Genomic DNA, 20,822 nt, shown 5'->3' with positions numbered 1-20,822 from the left:
AAACGTTTTAATTATTTTAATTAATTAAATATTTATATTAATCAATATAGTTATTTCATTAATATAATAATTAACTGTTCTACTTAAAGTACTCATACCACACAGTAAAAATACTCTGTTCCAGTTAAAGTACTTTAAACCACACAGTAAAAATACTCTGTTCCAGTTAAAGTACTCATACCACACAGTAGAAATACTCCGTTCCAGTTAAAGTACTCATACCACAGAGTTAAAATAGTAAAAGTATTGATATTATATAAACTGGGCAGAGTTTCCTCGTTCAGCAGCTTGTTTCTCCAGAAGAATCCTGTTTTTATCAGAAAGTGATACAGAAAAATAAGAAAAGTATAATATTCAGATAAAAGAAACTTCTTCTTTTATAAGTGTGAGAAACTATGATCAAAAGCGCTCCTAGCGATGGATATTATGTGTTACAATATGTTCACTTGTAGAAGTCTTTGACCAAAAGAAAAGTTACTGAATGTGTGAAAGAACCACCATATAAGTCAATGATTGTTGATAGCAGGAACTACAAGACAAAAGGAGCCGTTTGCTGAAAAAGATAAAATAATCCTCAAGGACAGGATGAACCTGCTGCAAGAAGTGGCTGACCAAAGTCCAACAGATCACGAGAACAGGAAAAGCAGATCAGGTTTCAACTAACCCCTGGGCTGAGCTTGTGGTGACGTATAGGAACTAGGTGGACCTTTTTGAAACTACAAGAACCAGGATTCCCTGGAAATCGACAGATCTTCTGCGGTCCGTCGGCCAGTCTGTCGGCTGGAACGCATTTGATCTCTGTTCCATGGAATATGTTTTTGTGTTTCATAGTGTGATTCAGTTTGTAACTGTACTTACTTTTATTAGAGAACAAATATCTTTTGATTTTAACTTGAACCAGCTATTCGGCCTTATATTGTTGACGGACCTCGAAACTGAGGGGACTCTCTCTCTTGGGAGGATGTCCGGACTCGACATAATATATGAATATTTCATCTGTGTTAAATCTGCAGACTGTGATGGGGAAGGGGGGGACTCCACTCGGCTTCTTAACTGAGTTACAATGAGCTCCATCTCCACCAGCTACGACCTTAAAGTACCTTCTACATCATAACCACCAATAATAACCATCAATAATATCATCACTGAACATTCTGCATCATGAGTACTTTTACTTTCAATCATTTCAGTCCTTCTGTACTTTATCTGAAGTAACATGTTGAATGCAGTACTTTAAGGTATGATGCAGTATTTCTGATACTTGTACTTCTTGAGTACATGACCTGAATACTTCCTCCATCACTATTAATGGAAGTGAAGAAGCTCCACATTAACGTTGGGTAGGATGAGGGGATGTAGTGTAGCCTTCCTGTACTGACCACATGAGCAGAGTGTTAGAGATTAGTTCTTGTTCCAGCATGGAAACAAGGCTCAGTTCACAGTGTCAGCAGCGTCACACACAGACACACGTCAGGGTAACACACAACTCCATGAATACTGAATCACAGGATTCATCAGCAGGGAGAGGAACCTGCACGTCCACATGTTGCAGTGCGTGCAGGAGTACATTTGAGTCTCTTCTAGAGTCAGCTTTGTGCCTCTCATGTCTCACCGTTAAACTAGAGTCACTGAGCTGAGCAGACAACACTTTGAACATCTGCTCCACAGTTCAGCAGACAGAATGATCTTAAGACACGTTGTCCTGTCACACAGAAAGCTCCAGATCCAGAGGAACATGAAGGAGCTGATGTTCAACTGTGGTTCTGTTCACTCACAGTCTGGAACAGAACCCTTTACACACAAAGCTCTTATAGATGTATGTTCATCATTTAAACATGAAGATAATGGAGCAACATTTTGACCACAACTCATTTTAATTCAACCTGTTCAAGCCGAGAGAGACGCTCATAAACACATCATGATACAAAGACACACCCACACACCTCTACATGAACTCACCTGGTTTCCTGTAAATGAAGAGGGGCGGAGCTACAGTGATCAGGTGATCCAGGTATATGAGAACAGGGAGGGAACCCTGAAGTGTTCAGTCACAAAGTTCAGACTCCATTTTGAGTCCCGGAGCAGAAGCAGAGAAGCTGAAGGCTGAGGCAGGGTGAGTGTTAATCCAACATGTGATTGTTTTACTGTCAAAGTGTGTGAGTCACTTCTCTCCCTGTGGACTGTAGAGCAGTGATTCTTAACCATGGGGAGCGCCACCTAGAGGGCCACAAAAAACGTTCAGTTTGCACCTGTGGGCCGCGGGACCGCATAGGTTATCAACTGAAGACACCAGAGATATTACTGTTATCCATGAGACGCTCAGTTACAATATAGCTTCCCACCACTTGGTGGCGGTAATGCGTCAGTCAGTTCTTTAACAAGCTCCAATAAGCAGAAGAAGACACTCAGCTAGCCGCTAGCCTGTAGCGAAAGTTATGTAGAAGTATTTAAAATAGTGCTGGGCAAGTTAACGCGTTATTAACGCATTCATTAATTAACGCCGACAATTATTTTATCGCGCATTAACACAGTTTTTTTTATTATTAAGCGGACATTTTTAACACAAGAACCGGGCAGCGAGCGGTGAACAGCTGTTTGTGTGGCGTCTCTTCCGTCTCTTCTTGTTTCCTTCACCTACATTCCCCTGGGTCCTAAATCCCTCCAAGTACAGCTTCTTATCACCCTCTATGTACCAATGTCTATTTATAACTAATACCACACATAGTACACGGTACTCAGCGTTGAATATGTGTCTGACCAAAATACCAAAAAAAGCAAAAAAGAAATGATTCATTTAAATAATTTGTGTAGCGTTTTTAAAGTTATTTTCTTTGGAATATGTATAATAAGCATATCATTTAGTTATCCTACTGATAATTTAACAAACATAAAAACACATGACGTAGATAGGTTTGCAGTTTTCAAGGTGTATATTTAAATATCATCTATTACACACATGAAGACAAAGTTGTGAACACTGAATATCTATGATCAGAATCATTATAACTGTATTATAACTACTGTGTAAAGGGAATACTGCTGTTAAACAGAACATGATTTGTTTAAAGTGTTTGCAAACCAAATGTTATTTCACTTTTGTTCATATAGCAGTACTTTTAAAATAAAAGTGCACAATACAATACTTTTGAATTAATTATTGAACATTGGGCATAACAATGAGATTAATCCCAGAAAATCATGCGATTAAAAATGTTAATCGTTGCCCAGCACTAAATAAAAAAAAAAAAATGAAGATGAAAGTGGTGCCAAACCCCCCGAAAGTGTAAATTTACACTCCTGACTTCATTAAGTCCGGCTTTGTGAACGGAGGTAACGAGGCAGAGCCCAGTGTGTGGACTGTTGTGACTGTTATTGTTCATTTGTCACAGATATGAAGAACAACTTCTGGTTCTGCCATGCCAAAATGAAGACTGCTGAAGCATATAATTCACATATTATAAGGCTATATTTTCATTTGCACTTTATTTAATTTCTATTTACAGTTTATTTAATTTGAAATGTATTATTTTGAATGTATATATTTTATTACCACATATTATTTATTTATTAAATTTCCATTTTTTTCTCAGTTTTTTTGAGAGTCCCTCCTTTTTTTCTGTAGTAAAATCTAATTATGAGTTATTTTTGTGTTAATAAGCCTGACTTGAGCCTTTAAATGTGTTCTTGTATTACCTTGATTTGTTACATGAATTGTTCGCCTGTTGGGCATCTTGTTGTGTTTGTATGCAGGTTTACATAACATGATAAATACATGTGATGATCACATTGTATCGTGTCATTTATTTGACAACGTTTTTGCTTGTTAAACTGTAAGTGGATTTGATTTAGTTATTGAATACAAATCAAACCAAGAGTGTGATCACTTAGTTAAACCAATACAGTGTTAATATTTGAATGGGCCCCGGGTCACTTTGTACTTGAAAAGTTGGGCCCCGAGGTCAAAAAGGTTAAGAACCCCTGATGTAGAGGACACACATTTTAGAATGAATCAACACTTTGATTCTTCTGTGAACACAAAGTCAGGATCGACTGAAGAAAACACTTTAAACCTGCTGGAAGCCAAGAAAACTGTGATTCAACTGTGATACTGTGTGTGTGTGTGTGTGTGTGTGTGTGTGTGTGTGTGTGTGTGTGTGTGTGTGTGTGTGTGTGTGTGTGTGTGTGTGTGTTACTGTTTAACTCTCAGACTGACTTCAGATCAGAAGATGAGTGGTTGTGAGGAGAAAGAGGAGGACAGAGCAGAGTCTCTAGTCTCCGGCTGTCAGTCTATGAACAGTGATCGGTCCAGAAGTCTTATTCTGAACTTCAGTAAAGAACCTGGACCCTCAGACTCAAAGTAAGAGAACTCAGTTTCTGTAGATTTTCTGTTCGTATATTTCATTTTTCTGATCGTTCTACTAAGATGTAATGTTTGTCCTCAGAGGATTCATCAAAGATTGATGATGAATAAAATCATGTTGGTGTTTGCAGAGTTCAGGACAGAAGGAGAGCAGAGTCTCCAGGATCCATCTGTCTGTCTATGAACAGTGATCGGTCCAGAAGTCTTATTCTAGACTTCAGTAAAGAACCTGGACCCTCAGACTCAAAGTAAGACTCTGTTTTTACTGTGAGCATGAACACACTCACATGTTTCTGACCAAAGTCTGAAGTCATGTTCAGACTGTGAAGAATGTGCTTCAAACGTGTAAATCATGTCTCATGTCTGACTCCAGTCACTAAATGTTTCATCAGCTGATCAGAGTTTATGAAAGCAGGAGAGTTGAAATAAAAGAACATTTTCAAACAGAACAGTAACTCTTTAACTGTTCTCTGTGAACATCTGAGCTTCTACTCACTTTAGTCCACATCTGGATCTGTTTCATCAACAACCAACAAATCACTTTAAATATATTGAAATGTCTCCACAGAGAAAAGAAGAGGAGTCGTGATTCTGAGGAGGAGCTGAAGTCCAGATCCAGAACCAGAGCTGGACTGCAGACAGCCAGTGAGACCAAAAGTGTACAAAGTAAGACTGTCCATTTCTCTGCTGATGTCTTCATGTCTGGAAACAGGACGTGTTGTTTTAATACAGAGACACTTGTTTCACTGCAATGATGGAAACACACAAAGGAAAAAGGTCTCATTGATTCATGATGAACCTGCACAAACAAACACATTTTAATAAAGTTTTTAGTGTTTCTATATTCTCAGGGACTTCAACAATGAGCTCAAGTTGAAGGAGCTGTATTTAACATTCAGATTATATATTAATAATTATATATGAATGAATATCTCATCAACAACTATCATCTCTGTAAAGATATAGAGGAGTAAAGTCTACCTGAGCAGAGAATGAAGTCTCTCTCTGTGTGTTGTTGTCAGAGCTTCTCTCTGTTCACAGAGCAGGCCGCTCACGTGCATGTGAGCGTGCACGTGAGTGTGCATGTTGGTGCGTGTGAGCGTGCATGTGAGCGTGCATGTTGGTCCATGTGAGCGCGCATGTGAGCGTGCACGTGAGCGTGCCCCACTGCTTAGCTCACGTCCTTTACTCTCCATACGTTGTTGTTTAAAGGCTCCTTGAACTCCTTTTTGTCTGTTCATCAAGAAGTTGCTCTGAGACATGAAGCCAATGGATAGCAGTGGTAGTTAATGTTTGATATGAATTATGAGACAGGAAATGAGCGGCTCAATGTGAGGGAGAGAGGAGACATCAACACAGAATGTGAAGGGAAGCAGAGAGAATACATCAAGAAGGTTTTGCTGACCTGGAGACAGCTGCAGGTGGATTAAAGCTCTTTATTCCAGCAGACGAGCCGCTCCGTGTTTCAGAAGCGTCTCCGCTAAATATACGGCCCTAGTCTGTGTTTTGACGGAGCTGCAGTGTGTTGAAGAGAGCAGATCGAGCCGGCCAATAGAACTCACAGGCTCTGTATGAGAAATATGAAATACATGTGAGGATGAATGTATTTTAACGACTAAAACACAGACGCACATCTTTGATTCACGTCGTTCAGAACTGGACTTTTAACAGAAGGACTTTGACTTTGTCAGCTACGGCTCAACAGAACAGGAAATAAGAACAATCAACACATAGTCCATGTAATCTACTGTTTTACTTTACAGTAGAGACTTTGAATGGAACATAACAACAACTCCATTCTATCAAAGTGAGGAGGCCCCCAAAGAAAGTCTTTCTAGAGCCCCTGTTGTCTAGAGCCCAGTCTGGGTTAGCTCACAGCTGATAACGTGTCATCAAAGCATAGCGTTACCCCTCAGGTAAACACTGTCAGCACTGCTGCTGTTGTTTGAACTGTTAGCACCGTTAGCTGCTAGCCGCCGGCTCAGCCGTCGCCATGTTGAGAGCTGTGTGGAGTCAACAGAAACCCTCTGAGTTCCCTATTTAGCACCTTTACCTCATGAAACAGGTGAGACTGACACAGGTGGAACAAATCCAGGTGGGACAGATGATCACAAAGACAGGAAGTAAAACCAGACATGACGCATGAGAAAAGGAATCTTTCAAAATAAAACAGGAAACCGAGCATGTAAAATCCCAGAACCATGACAGAGACCTCCCTCAAACCAGAACCACGTCTGTAGCTACACTGACTGGATCAACACTGTCTGTGCTGGTGACCAGAGAGAAGCTCTCTGTGTTCACATCTCACTACTTTAGTAGCTTCTAACTGAATCTAACTGAAAGTTACTTTAACTCATGAGTCCTCGTTTGTACCTTCAGATATCAGCCTGATTTTATTGTTTACTGATTGTTTTATTCATTTCAAAGCTGAGTTCACTTCCTGCTGATGATCAATAAATGTAAGAATCACTTTGAAGTTCTTTCTGACTTCAGGAAGTGATGATGACTTTCTAACCTTTCCTTCTTTATATGTTCTCTCTGGTTTCTCTGTTTCAGCAGATAGTGGTCTGCAGGAGGTTTTAGATGAACATAAGATCAGTCTGAAGAAGCGATGTGAATGTGTGACTGAAGGAAGTGATGAAACAGGAAGTGGAACCCTCCTCAACAGGATCTACACTGAGCTCTACATCACAGAGGGACAGAGTGAAGAGGTTAATACCCAACATGAGGTGAGGCAGCTTGAGTCAGCTTCCAAGAAGAAAACCCTCCATGACACTCCGATCAGGTGCCACGATATCTTTAAAGCCTCAGCTGACCAACAGAGACGCATCAGAGTCGTTCTGACAAACGGCGTCGCCGGCGTTGGAAAAACCTTCTCGGTGCAGAAGTTCACTCTGGACTGGGCTGAGGGTTTGGAGAACCAAGATGTCAGTCTGGTGGTTCCGCTTTCGTTCAGGGAGCTGAACTTGATCAAAGATGAGCAGTACAGTCTTCTCAATCTGCTCCATGTTTTCCATCCAACATTGCAGAAGGTCCCAGCAGAGGAGCTCTCTGTCTGTAAAGTTGTGTTCATCTTTGATGGTCTGGATGAAACCAGACTTTCATTGGATTTCATCAACAAAGAGGTTGTGTCTGATGTCACACAGAAGGTGTCGGTCAACGTGCTGCTGACAAACCTCATCAAGGGGAAGCTGCTTCCCTCGGCTCTCGTCTGGATAACTTCCAGACCTGCAGCAGCCAATCAGATCCCTCCTTCATGTGTTGACAGGGTAACAGAAGTACGAGGCTTCACCGACCCCCAGAAGGTCGAGTACTTCAGGAGGAGATTCAGTGATGAAGAGCTGTCCAGCAGAATCATCTCACACATCAAGACATCGAGGAGCCTCCACATCATGTGTCTGATCCCAGTCTTCTGCTGGATCACTGCTACAGTTCTGGACCACATGTGGATTACAGACCAGACAGGAGAGCTGCCCAAGACCCTGACTGACATGTACTCACACTTCCTGCTGGTCCAGACAAAGAGGAAGAAGCAGAAGTACCATGAGGGACATGAGACGAGTCCTCAGGAGCTGACGGAGGCTGACGGGGAAGTTCTTCTGAAGCTGGGGAGGCTGGCGTTTGAACATCTGGAGAAAGGAAACATCATGTTCTACCAAGAAGACCTGGAGCAGTGTGGTCTTGATGTCACAGAGGCCTCGGTGTTCTCAGGAGTTTGTACAGGGATCTTCAAAAGAGAGAGTGTGATCTTCCAGAAAACAGTCTACTGCTTTGTTCACCTGAGTGTTCAAGAGTTTCTGGCTGCAGTCTACATGTTCCACTGTTTCACAAACAGGAACCCAGTGGTACTGTTGGACTTCATGGGAGAATACTACAAGTATTCATCCCTGGAGGACTTCCTGAGGAGAGCCATGGAGAAATCCCTGAAAAGTAAAAATGGCCACCTGGACCTCTTTGTCCGCTTCCTTCATGGCCTCTCTCTGGAGTCCAACCAGAGACTCTTAGGAGGCCTGCTGGGTCAGACAGACAACAGTCCAGAAACCATCCAGAGAGCCATCAACAACTTGAAGAAGATGAACAGTTATGAAATCTCTCCTGACAGATGCATCAACATCTTCCACTGTCTGATGGAGATGAACGACCTCTCAGTACATCAGGAGATCCAAGAGTTCCTGAAGTCAGAGAACAGATCAGAGAATGAACTCTCAGATATCCACTGCTCAGCTCTGGCCTACATGCTGCAGATGTCAGAGGAGGTTCTGGATGAGTTGGACCTGAAGAAGTACAAGACATCAGAGAAGGGAAAATGGAGACTGATTCCAGCTGTGAGGAACTGCAGAAAGGCTCGGTAAGTCCAGATGTGATTAACTTTATGAATCAGTGTAGATCAGTAGTTTAGTTCTTCAAATATACAAACTATAAAATTCATATTATTCTTAAAATAGTGTTCCAGTAGTTTAATACAAAATAATAATTCAGTTATGTTTCATCACAGAGTGAAATCATGTTTCTGTTTCAGTTGTTGTGTTTTCACTGTGAAGTTATTGAACACAGTTATTCTATTTATTTCTAATGATTGTTATATTTCATATTGATGGAGGCGACATGCAAACCTGCTGAAACAGATGAAGGACTTTAGAGGTTGTGTTTGAGGTTTTATCACAACATGTTGCAGTATTTTACAGTCATCACTTCATGTACTTTAGGTATTAATACATGTCTGACATCATCACACTTACAGGTAACACCTGATTATTTTAACACTATGCTCAAGAGTTTAAATAACATCTGGATCAGGCCACACCCCCTTCTTAAAAAAGCACCAGAAAACAAACAAAGCAAGTTGAATTCAGGGTTCTACCTTTAGATTGTTTCAATACATTTTCATCAATTGGCTTTTCATTTGTTTTAAAGGAACAGTGTGTAACAGTTAGAGGGATTCATTGGCAGAAGTGGAATATAATCTGTAAAACTATGTTTTAATCAGTGTATAGTGATCTGAAACTAAGAATGTTAATGTTTCATTGAGCTTATAAAAGTCCATCTCTATCTCTGTAGAGAGGGTCCTCTTCCACAGAGTCCTCCATGTTTCTACAGCAGAACACACTCTGGCTCTGGAGACGTTCACATTTCTATGTTATCTGAAGGTAGAGATGCGTTCTGAAACTCGCTGCTGAATTATTAAAGATTGTAGTGTTGATAAACCCCGACATTACTGCTGCTTCAATTAGTACTTTTTATTATTTGATGTAATTTATTATCACACTGCAGAGCTGAGCTCCTCCTACTACACACACACACACACACACACACACGAAGCACAGAAAGGAGGACAGAAGAGAAACAATATTTTGATACATATTAAATATAAATTCTAATCCAGTTCTAAATGCAATTGTTTTTTAAATTCTTTATATGTTTTAAAAATCAATTATTTTGATATGTAGAAAAGCAGAGTATTGATAAGAGTATCTCGTAGTAGTACTACCATCCTCCAGATACCTATCCCTACCTGTAGGCCACCGTAGTTCTTTACACACTTAGAAAGGGGAGGGGCTGAGCTGAGGGGGAACTTCACCACCCGATGTCACTAAATCTTACACACTGAGTCTGAATATATAAATAAATAAATAAATATATATATATATATATATATATATATATATATATATATATACACACACACACACACAGGTGCTGGTCATATAATTAGAATATCATCAAAACGTTTTTTCACTAATTCCATTCAAAAAGTGAAACTTGTTTATTATATTCATTCATTACATACAGACTGATATATTTCAAATGTTTATTTCTTTTATTTTGATGATTATAACTGACAACTAAGGAAAATCCCAAATTCAGTATCTCAGAAAATTAGAATATTACTGAAGACCAATACAAAGAAAGGATTTTTAGAAATCTTGGCCACACTCTAATCAACTAATTAACTCAAAACACCTGCAAAGGCCTTTAAATGGTCTCTCAGTCTAGTTCTGTAGGCTACACAATCATGGGGAGGACTGCTGACTTGACAGTTGTCCAAAAGACGACCATTGACACCTTGCACAAGGAGGGCAAGGCACAAAAGGTCATTGCAAAAGAGGCTGGCTGTTCACAGAGCTCTGTGTCCAAGCACATGTCCTCCTGATGTTGTAGAGCAGGAATCTGCAGGACCGTGTAACGGATGAAATGTTTGCAGAGAATGACAGTTGGTCATCCAGGGTCACACCCAGGTTCCTCGCAGTCCGAGTTGGCGTCACCACGGTATCATCAATGGTGATGGACAGGTCCTGGTGCGGGCAACCCTTCCGCGGGAGTAACAGTAGCTCAGTTTTGTCTAGGTTGAGCTTGAGGTGGTGTGTCGTCATCCACTTCGAGATGTCAGCCAAACACGCAGCGATGCGCATCTCCACTTGGGTGTCACCGGGGGGAAATGACAAGACCAGCTGGGTGTCATCGGCATAACAATGGTAGGAGAAGTCATGCGAGCGAATAACAGAACCCAGAGATGTTGTGTAGAGCGAGAAGAGAAGGGGGCCCAGAACTGACCCTTGCGGAACCCCCGTATTCAGCGTGCGTGGTTCCGACACGGCCTCCCTCCAGGTCACCTGGTAGGATCGACCCGTCAGGTAGGATGCAAACAGGGAGAGTGCAGAGCCTGAGACGCCCATCCCCTCGAGGGATGAGAGGAGGATTTGATGGTTCACAGTGTCAAACGCCGCAGACCAGTCCAGGAGAATCAGGACAGAGGAGAGAGAGTTAGCTCTCGCGGCGTGAAGCGACTCTGTCACCGCAAGGAGGGCCGTCTCTGTCGAGTGACCCACTTTGAACCCGAACTGGTGAGGGTCCAAAAAGCTGTTTTGGTGGAGATAGGAAGACAGTTGGTTAAAGACAGCACGTTCAAGTGTTTTGGATAGAAAGGGTAGAAGAGAAACCGGTCTGAAGTTCTTGACATCAGAGGGGTCAAGTGATGGTTTCTTCAGAAGGGGGGTGACTCTGGCGGCCTTGAAGGCCATGGGAAAGCATCCTGAAACAAGAGATGTGTTGATGAGGTGGGTGAGGAAAGGAAGGAGTTCAGTCGCAATAGACTGAAGAAGAGGGGAAGGGATCGGGTCAAGGGAGCACGTGGTGGGGCGGTTAGATGTAACAAGGTTGAGGACCTCGTTAGGGGAGAGAGGAGCCAGAAAGGGTAAGATGGGGCGTGGAGATGGGAGGGAGATCTGTGGGGGCAGGATTGGACAGGGAGAGGGGAGCTGAGAGAAGGAGGATCTGATATCGTTTACCTTCTTGTCAAAGAAGTTGGCGAAATCATCAGGGAGAAGGGAGGAAGTAGGAGGAGGGGGTGGGGGTTGGAGGAGTGAAGTGAAAGTTTCAAAGAGTTTTTTACGATTGGAAGCAGAGGTTAGGATTTTAGAGCGGAAGAACGCAGCTTTAGCAGTAGATAGAGAGGAGGAAAAAGTGGAAAGAAGAGCTTGGAAGTTAAGAAGGTCCTCCGGGAGTTTGCCTTTTCTCCATTTACGCTCAGCCTCTCTTAGGCTCCGTCTATCAGTACGCACTGAGTCCGACAGCCACGGGGCAAGTGGAGTTGGGCGTGCAGGCCTGGAGGTGAAGGGACAGAGTTTGTCCAAAGTAGAAGTTAGGGTGGAGAGGAGAAGATCAGTAGCAGTATCAGGGGATAGGAGAGAGAAGGATTCAGGGTCAGGGAGAGCAGAGGTGACAGAAGAGGAAAGATCAGCAGGGGAGAGGGAGCGGAGATGACTCCGGGTAGAAACCATGTGGGTAGGTGGAGGAAGTGATGGAGCAGAGGATAGGGAGAGGGAGTAGGACATGAAATAGTGGTCGGAGAGCTGGAGGGGAGTGACAGAGAGGTTAGCAGTAGAACAGTGCCGAGTGAAGACAAGATCCAGCTGGTTGCCGGCCTTGTGGGTAGGAGGAGAAGAAGAGTGGTAAAGGTCAAAGGAGGAGAGGAATGAAAGAAGAGGTTCAAGCTTATCGGTCTGGATGTTGAAGTCACCGAGCAGGATGAGCGCCGAGCCATCGTCATGGAAGTGCGAGACTAATGTGTCGAGCTCCTCCAGGAACTCCCCAAGAGGCCCTGGTGGGCGATACACAACAGCAATGGTGAGCTTGACTGGATAAGTGACAGTAACAGCATGAAATTCGAAAGAGGACGGGGAGAACTGAGGAACAGAGACAAGAGAGTATTTCCATTTTGGGGAAATTAACAGGCCAGTACCACCACCCCGCCTCGCAGCTCTGGGAGTGGGAGAAAAAGATACACATCTGACAGAGCTGCGGGTGTGGTGGTGTTTTCTGGTGTGATCCAGGTCTCAGTTAGAGCAAGAAAGTTGAGGGAGAGCAAGGAAGCGTAGCCTGAGATGAACTCAGCTTTCGGCACTGCCGACTGGCAGTTCCAGAGTCCCCCCGCCACCACTTGCTCGCCCCGAGCTGAGAGAGTAGGATAGATGAGGTTAGTGGGGTCGCGGATCCTGAAAGCTGCCCAATGTCTACGTGACCGCCGGGCAGAGGACCGGACAGAGATAGGATGCAGACACATGGTAGTACACGCTGGAGAAGTCTCAGCTTGACGAAGTCGGGCTTGAAAAAGTCGGCCTGTTGCCTTTGTTTGCCAGACGCTTGAAAGCTGACGCTTCCAGCAGTGGTTAAGTACAGCTATCTACTGATTGCTCATTGTCTGCCAGGAGTGGAAGCTCCTCCTTTGCAATCAGTGAACCAGGCTTGATCAAACAAGCCGTTTCAAACAAGCAGAAACTCAGATAGCACTTCACAACTGAGGCCACTGAGACAGGCCTAAGTACAGCTATCGAGACAGTTCAAAGCAGGTTACTTTAAAACAGGCCTAAGTACAGTTTAAAGAGCAAGAACAAGATACTTATCAAATGCAGGTGAGTTTAGAAGTTCAGCTGGTCCACCAGGAGATGGATACACCAGGAGATGGACGCCACAGGGAAGTGGAGAGATACAAACTGCAGGACGACTAGTGTTGAGAAGACGTCGGTCTGAGGAACGTTCTCAGGATCATGAATGACGTCACGTAGTTGCCTCCCTCCAGACGCACCGTCACCAGAAGAACACACGAGTCGTATGAAGAGGAGAGGACGACAAAAGAGACAGAGTCACAACGCACACCGGCCGTCTCTCACCGGAGGCTACCGGACATCGCCGGGTAACCGTTGTCACCTCTGAGCTACGGTGCATTATGTTGATGAACAGTGGGAGCTGCGTTCACATGCTCTGACTGTATGAAGACAGAAGACACACATTTTGATGAAACGTGTGGAACATTGTATTCATGTTGCACAGCAGTGGGACGTTTAAATAAAGTCAACACACTTAGTTAACATTTAGTTCTTGGCCCCCCTGAAGGTTCCTGTCTGGTCTTCCTGAGTGGAACATCAGTCAGGATGTCTCTTTAACAGTTTCCATTGTTGCATCATCTGTTTCTTATTCTGACTCTGATCAGGAGTACATTAAACCAAGATTATCTGATTTACTCATCTTTACTATTCAGTGAGTACAGAAGCACATACGATTACATTTTGATAAATGAAAGAAAATCTCTTAAAGGTTATCATCAATAAACCACAGAACGCTTCATGACTGAGCTTTAGGACCTCACTTCCTGCTCTCGCTCTGCTGGAGGTAGAGGTGTGAGATAGTATCAGAGTTCAGCTGCAGTACACAGCACTACCACAGTTTCACTATGTTTCTATGTATGTGTTTCATCTTTCATTTGATAAGTCAGTTAATGAATTCATTCTTTGAGGAAATGGATTGAGAGGAAGGTTTGGATGGATCCCTCAACAACAGATGAAGAGTCTGCAGAAATGAGAGTTAATGTTTCATGTGAAACACAGTGAGATAAGATCAGCTGAACCACTGATGTGAAGAGACAATGTTCATCAAAACAGAAAGCAGGAAGTAAATGACAAGTGTCCTCTTTAATAATAATATTCTATAATATTTGTGTCATGACAGACTCTCTCTCTCTGGACTCTCAGAGACTCAATGTGAAGTTGTGGCCTCAGCTCTTAAATCCAACCCCTCCCATCTGAGAGAGCTGTATATGAGTAACATCCACGACCTGAATTCAAGAGTGAAGCTGCTGTCTGCTGGACTGGAGAGTCCACACTGTCGACTGGAGACTCTGAGGTCAGTTCACTGACTCTAAGGTTTCTGAAAACAAAAGCTGAGTAATTGTTGGAGTAACAGAGAGTAGAGAAGTGAAGTGATTGACAGGAGAGTTTTTAGCTTCCACAGACTCTCATTGTGGTCCATCAGTCAGTGAAGGTGATGTCAGTCCTGATGAGGCTGTAGAGTGTGAGGGAGATGAAGGAGGAGGATGAAGATCTGATGACAGCAGATACAAACTCTGTGTAAACAGAGAGAGAGAGAGACTTGAATGTAAAGATCAATAAAGGTGAAGTTCTGACTTCAGGATATTGGATTAGGTTAGATAATCCTTTATTAATCCCACATCTGGGAAATTAGCAGGATTCCAGCAGCAGAGTGGATCGTACAAACGAACAAACAAGAGACATAAGTAGAAAAACAAGATCAAAACATGCCTAATAAATAACTAATCAAACAATAAATATGTTTATTTTTAAAGGTTAAGAACAACAAAAACTACAATATGATATAGTCAGACTGAATGGTTGTTAGTGTTGCACAGTGGATTGCACAGATGATCTATATTGCACATGAGCGAATACATGAATGAGCAGTTGTCAGGTTTGGGTATGTGTGGTCTACTGGGGTCAGTGTTGCTTGTGCAGTCTGACAGCAGCAGGAAGGAAGGTCCTGCGGTATCTCTCCTTCACACAGCGCGGTGAAGCAGCCGCTCAGTGAAGGAGCTGCACTGTGCTGTTAGAGAGTCCTGTATGGGGAGATGTTGTCCATCAGGGATCACAAGCTGATAACACACAACTTTATTCATCCACAAGGAAACTCTTGTGCCACAGTTTCAACAATAAAAAGTGTCTCTCAAGAGACGAGAAGCTTTTATTTCCCTGTTGATGGAGCTCTGATTAAATATCACAGCACACATGTTCATTATTACATCATGGGAACCTGTGGTTCTCTGCCTTTATGGATTGAAAAGCTCCACAAGCGTCTGCAGATGAAGCTCGCTGTCCAATCGGCTCACAGACGGCTACAGAGCAGCAGGAAGTGGTGAAGAAGAGACGAGAGGAAGAAATCCAACATGAGCCTTTAACACGAGCTTCAACCTGACTCAAACTAATACTCTCTCTCATATTTGAGGGAAATCACTCCTCTGTTGTGTTGCTGGAGATGAAAAATCACTGAGAGAACATTTGAGTGATGTTTCATATTTACAGTCTCCACTCGTTGATGTTTTCAACATGAGCTGTTAGAATAAATAGTTTAAGAGGTGGGGAGCTAAACCATGAAGTATCTAAAGTACACAGACACTGGTCATGAACACTATAATATTTATAATAATAATAGTAATATAATATGATAATATTACAATAGAGGTATGAGTTAGTTTTTTGTTCTTTAAGAGCTGCTTTAAAGGTTAAAGTCTGGTGTAGACTTCTGCAAAATACATCAGTTCAACAGCTTCATACTACAGTGTGTACTGTGTGTACATGTACTGTGTACTGTGTACCGCGAACTGTGTGCTCTGTACTGTGTGCTCTGTACTTTGTACCGTGTACTGTGTACTACCTTCCTCAGCAGGACGTAGCAGCAGGTTGAACACAGTGTTTCCTTGTTGAGCTCAGTGGAGGAAGAGGAACTCAAAGAGGGAATCTGCTCCTCAATAGTCTGTAACTTTGGTTTGTCTGACTCAGACTGATGAAGCTTCATATTAGTTTCAGCTGAAGTTCTGAAGTGATTTCTTCAGTGTAGTTGTATGAAGGGACCACTTCACACTCAGTATGACAGGAGGAATGATTACTGCCACCAAGAACTCTGCTGATGGACAGATGACATGAAGACACATGTGGACCTCTCCTGTTAAACACATGAAGCTACTACGCTACCAGACACACAAAGAAGATGCTCATGTAATCAATGAAGTCATGAACCGTCTTTGAGTCCAACAGGTCTGATCTGATCTTGATCCTCTAGTTCCAGACCTGACTGAGACCAGCAGCATGGTATTAATCTGTGTTGACATCAATAGGTGTATGAATGTTGTGGTGACATTTGGATGATGTCTGTAGAAGGCTGACATGATGATGATCCACAATAACACAATGACAAAGAGAAAAGCTCATTGATGAGGACATTGTCATGTTGAGCTACACATTTAAAACATGAACACATCTGATTGGATTATAAATGGATTCTTATCTTCATCTTTTATTCTTTATTCAGGTTGAGGAGCTGCAGGTTGTCAGCGAGCATCTGTTCTTCTCTGGCCTCAGTTCTGAAGTCCAACCCCTCCCATCTGAAAGAACTGGATCTGAGTTGGAACAACTTCCTGCAGGATTCAGGAGTGAAGCTGCTGTCTGCTGGACTGGAGAGTCCACACTGTAGACTGGAGACTCTGTGGTCAGTTCACTGACTCTCATTACATTACATTACAGTCATTAAGCAGACACTTTTATCCAAAGCGACTTACAATTCAGTAACTATCTACACACCGTAGACGCAGCTACGGGAGCAATTTTGGGGTTAAGTGTCTTGCTCAAGGACACATTGACTACTATTATAAATATTATATGCTTATTTAATAATTAAACCTAATTTATGTTCAAACATAAGTTACATCCATTAAGTTAAAAATTTTCTTTTATTCATATTTTCATTTTTCTTGAACAGAATTTGATCTTCAACAAAAGACTTGTTTCTTGTCAGGATGTCTCTTTAACAGTTTCCATTGTTGCACCATCTGTTTCTTATTCTGACTCTGATCAGGAGTACATTAAACCAAGATTATCTGATTTACTCATCTTTACTATTCAGTGAGTACAGAAGCACATACAATTACATTTTGATAAATGAAAGAAAATGTCTTAAAGGTTATCATCAATAAACCACAGAACGCTTCATGACTGAGCTTTAGGACCTCACTTCCTGCTCTCGCTCTGCTGGAGGTAGAGGTGTGAGATAGTATCAGAGTTCAGCTGCAGTACACAGCACTACCACAGTTTCACTATGTGAAAGACTCTTTTAAAAGACTTGTTTCTTAAAGAAACTTTAGAAAATGTCCACTGTTAGTTGTTAAAGTAAATTAATATTCATATTTTTGTTAAGTGGTCACATCTCTATACAGAAGATCCTCTGAACTAATATCTGTTTTAAATTGAAAACGTTTACTTGATGAAATAGAAATATTTGTTTGGTTTTTGTTCATTTAAATGTGTTTTCACTAATAATATCTATTTATTATCACTGGAGCATACTCAGCACTCAGGACTGCATGAGGGTGTGCTGATTACCAGGTTATTTGACAAACACTATGGGTGTGCGGTCAGTCACAATGAGACACCAGGAAAATCTACTTCAACTGATTTATTGTAGACAGGTGCAGCGCAGATGAGGCTGGACCAATCTATGCTGGGTTTTATATATTTACTCACACAAGGATGATCATACTTCACTTTGTGAGTGACGTTAATATGACGTGAAAGTTGTGTTGACACTAAACTGCAGACATCAGGCAGATATTCTTCTGATCCACACTGAGGCTGCGCTGGAATAGTACCCAAAGTCACGTCCTATGTCCTTTCCTAACCACTTCTCCTTGACCTCCATGGAAAACGTCATGAGGTCAAGGAAAGAAGTGAAGGAGAGTTCATAAGGACTTAGGAAAAGTTGACCGTGGTGCTCAGAGAATCCCACTGCACTTAAACTAGACTACAGATGTTTGTTTTTTAACACAACTTTATTTACTTATTTAACACTTAGAAAACGAGTACAGTGACAAACTGAATACTTCACAATTCAAGTCAGATTCCTGTCCAACACAGAATGAGCTCTCCTAAGAAGGACGTTTTCAATGTGTCAATAGTGAACAATTCAACAGTGACGGTGGAAGTTATTGACGACCCAACGCTGAGTCGCTTTAAACGTTGCTGCTGAAAGTTTGTTCCACCATTGTGTAACGTCATTATCTCCTTTCCTTTCATTAAGGAAGGTCCAGTGTTCCCTATGCTAAAGGAGACGAGAAAGGAAGCACTGAAGCTCCTTTCCATAGCGTTTAGAGAACTGGAGTAGCTCTCATCATGACTGTCTCTCAATACTTCTGGCTCATTTTGCTCAGTCAGGAAGCTTCCTGAGATAAAACAGACTGTTTGACATGATTTAGTCCATCGACTGTGGCAGAGCAATGTTGAGCTACACATTTAAAACCTGAATACAAGAAGAAGACGACACTGGATGATTCACTCTGAACCTCTTCAACACTTGATCTCATCTCTAATCAAAGAGAAAAGCTCATTGATGAGGACATAGTCATGTTGAGCTACACATTTAAAACATCAACACATCTGATTGGATTATAAATGGATTCTTATCTTCATCTTTTATTCTTTATTCAGGTTGATGTGCTGTTATTTGTCAGAGATCAGCTGTTCTTCTCTGGCCTCAGCTCTGAAGTCCAACCCCTCCTCCCATCTGAGAGAACTGGATCTGAGATATAACAACCTGAAAGCTTCAGATGTGAAGCTGCTGTCTGCTGGACTGAAGAGTCCACACTGGAGACTGAAGACTCTGAGGTCAGTAGAGGGTTGGACTCAGTCCATGCTGGTTCCAGTAGTGTTGAACTAAACACAGATCCAGTATTTCCTGTAAACCTCCAACCTTCTCAGTGAAGCTGTGAGAGGAGAACGCTGACAGGCTTCAGGATTGGACAGAAAGTCAGCCAATCAGATGAGCCACAAGCTTGTTGTGATCATGTGTTTGAGTTGATGTGAAGACGATGTTGATGTGAGTTGTTGTTGTGTTCAAGGCTGCAGGAAATAACACTGTTTATCAGCTGACAGCATCTCAACATGTATAGAGACAGTGGTCCTCATTCATCAGTCTGATCTGATCTGTTCTCTCTCATTGGAATATTTCAAAGAGATGAGACGTTCACATGTCTCTGAAACTGTGGTTTTTATCAGCTTTGAACCATCATTACAGTGAGCAGTGAACACCTCTGTTTCTGCAGTCGTGATGCGTTCAGGACCCTCAGCTCTTTATCTCCACTGTGTACTTGAGTGAAATGTGCAGAGTGAACAGACTTGATGTCCAAAGTGTGTGCAGGTGTGTGAGCTTGGAGCTCAGTGTGTTCACTCCAATCCGTTAAGATGAGAGCTGGAAGGACTGAAGTCCTGCTGCTCTTTCTACTGGATGTGCTGCATCACTGACTGACAGCTGATGAAGGGAGTCTCTGCAAACACTCATTCATCTCTTCTTCTTCTTCTCTCCTCAGATGGGAGTGGACTCATTAAGAGTGAGTCCACCATCATCTCTGTGTTCCTCTGGATCTGATCAGAGGATCTGGACTCCTCACTCTACCTGGACCTGGATTTAATTTAGTCCTTTGGTTCCTTCATGTGTTGTGACCCTAAAGTGTCTCTGCAGATGACTTGTGTTCATGACAACTTAACAGTAGATGAACACATGTAAATGGATGTTTCTGCTTTGCTTTCTGTTGCAGCTCCTCCCTGTGGAATGATGGAGTTCTGCACTTCATTTACTCCTATTTCTCAATAACAGTGGGAGTTGATCTCACATGTATGAAGTTACCTTATTACCACCAGTACCAGCCTCTTCTCATGTTATAACAGACACAGATTAGCTTGTAACAAACAGGAAGAGAAGATAAAACCTGAACCTGAACTCAATCAAGGCTTCACTTTAGTTTCTCAACTGACAAACAGATTGTGTTCAGCAGCTTAATATTTACACTTTATGTTCATGAATCATGTCAACAGGAGAATAATAAAGCTGACTATCTGTTGTTCTTTAGTTTATTACAGTTTCATGTCGTTATCACCAACGTTCATGTTCTGACTTCACATGATGGAACTGGATTAGAGATGAAACCCTGATTTAATAAGACTCGGTTTAGTTTTAATGTCAGTTCTAACAGGGTGAGAAATGATTCACTAACATGCCATCAAACTATTAAATGATCAAGTTCTTTATAATCAAGGTTTTTATATCTTCATGTGTTTTATGTTCAACGCTTTTTTCCTTCTGAAACAATAAAGTTGATGTAAAATGAGCCTCAAATAGAGCCGTGATCTCTACATGCAGTTACATCCTGAGTTTTTCTGTCTGTTAATAAAACTTCTCACTTTGTTTAATTCACTTTGGAAATCAATTCATGAGAATTAAAACCACCTCGACTGATGTTTAGAGCTCAGTCCAGATGAGTGAATTATGAACAGTTCCTTTGGCTGTTAGCGGTTAGCTAAACACACCATCAAAACAATAAAAGTGAGCCGGTGCTCTGCTACCACGAGAGGTC

At 42.1% G+C, this 20,822-nt stretch overlaps 1 protein-coding gene across 2 annotated transcripts; it reads left to right on the top strand.

Moving 5' to 3' along the window:
* The first annotated feature begins 2,057 nt into the window (after positions 1-2,057).
* On the top strand, positions 2,058-20,577 carry LOC137871549 (NLR family CARD domain-containing protein 3-like). Of its 2 annotated transcripts, none has more exons than XM_068709404.1 (9): positions 2,058-2,113; positions 4,208-4,357; positions 4,492-4,608; positions 4,929-5,026; positions 6,920-8,708; positions 14,363-14,536; positions 16,733-16,909; positions 18,901-19,077; positions 19,779-20,577. In XM_068709404.1, exons 2-9 carry the CDS (start codon positions 4,227-4,229, stop codon positions 19,795-19,797), a joined length of 2,682 nt encoding a protein of 893 aa, XP_068565505.1. In that variant the 5' UTR covers positions 2,058-2,113; positions 4,208-4,226; the 3' UTR covers positions 19,798-20,577. The 2 variants fall into 2 exon arrangements, with proteins under 2 accessions (XP_068565505.1, XP_068565504.1); XM_068709403.1 differs by having other exon boundaries at positions 6,917-8,708.
* Positions 20,578-20,822: the final 245 nt, after the last annotated feature.

This window comes from Cebidichthys violaceus, unplaced genomic scaffold, assembly GCF_023349555.1.
Source record: "Cebidichthys violaceus isolate CVI_PGR_0920_01 unplaced genomic scaffold, fCebVio1.0.p SCAF_146, whole genome shotgun sequence".
NCBI lineage: Eukaryota > Metazoa > Chordata > Actinopteri > Perciformes > Stichaeidae > Cebidichthys > Cebidichthys violaceus.
This window is presented reverse-complemented; position numbering and strand designations above follow the sequence as displayed.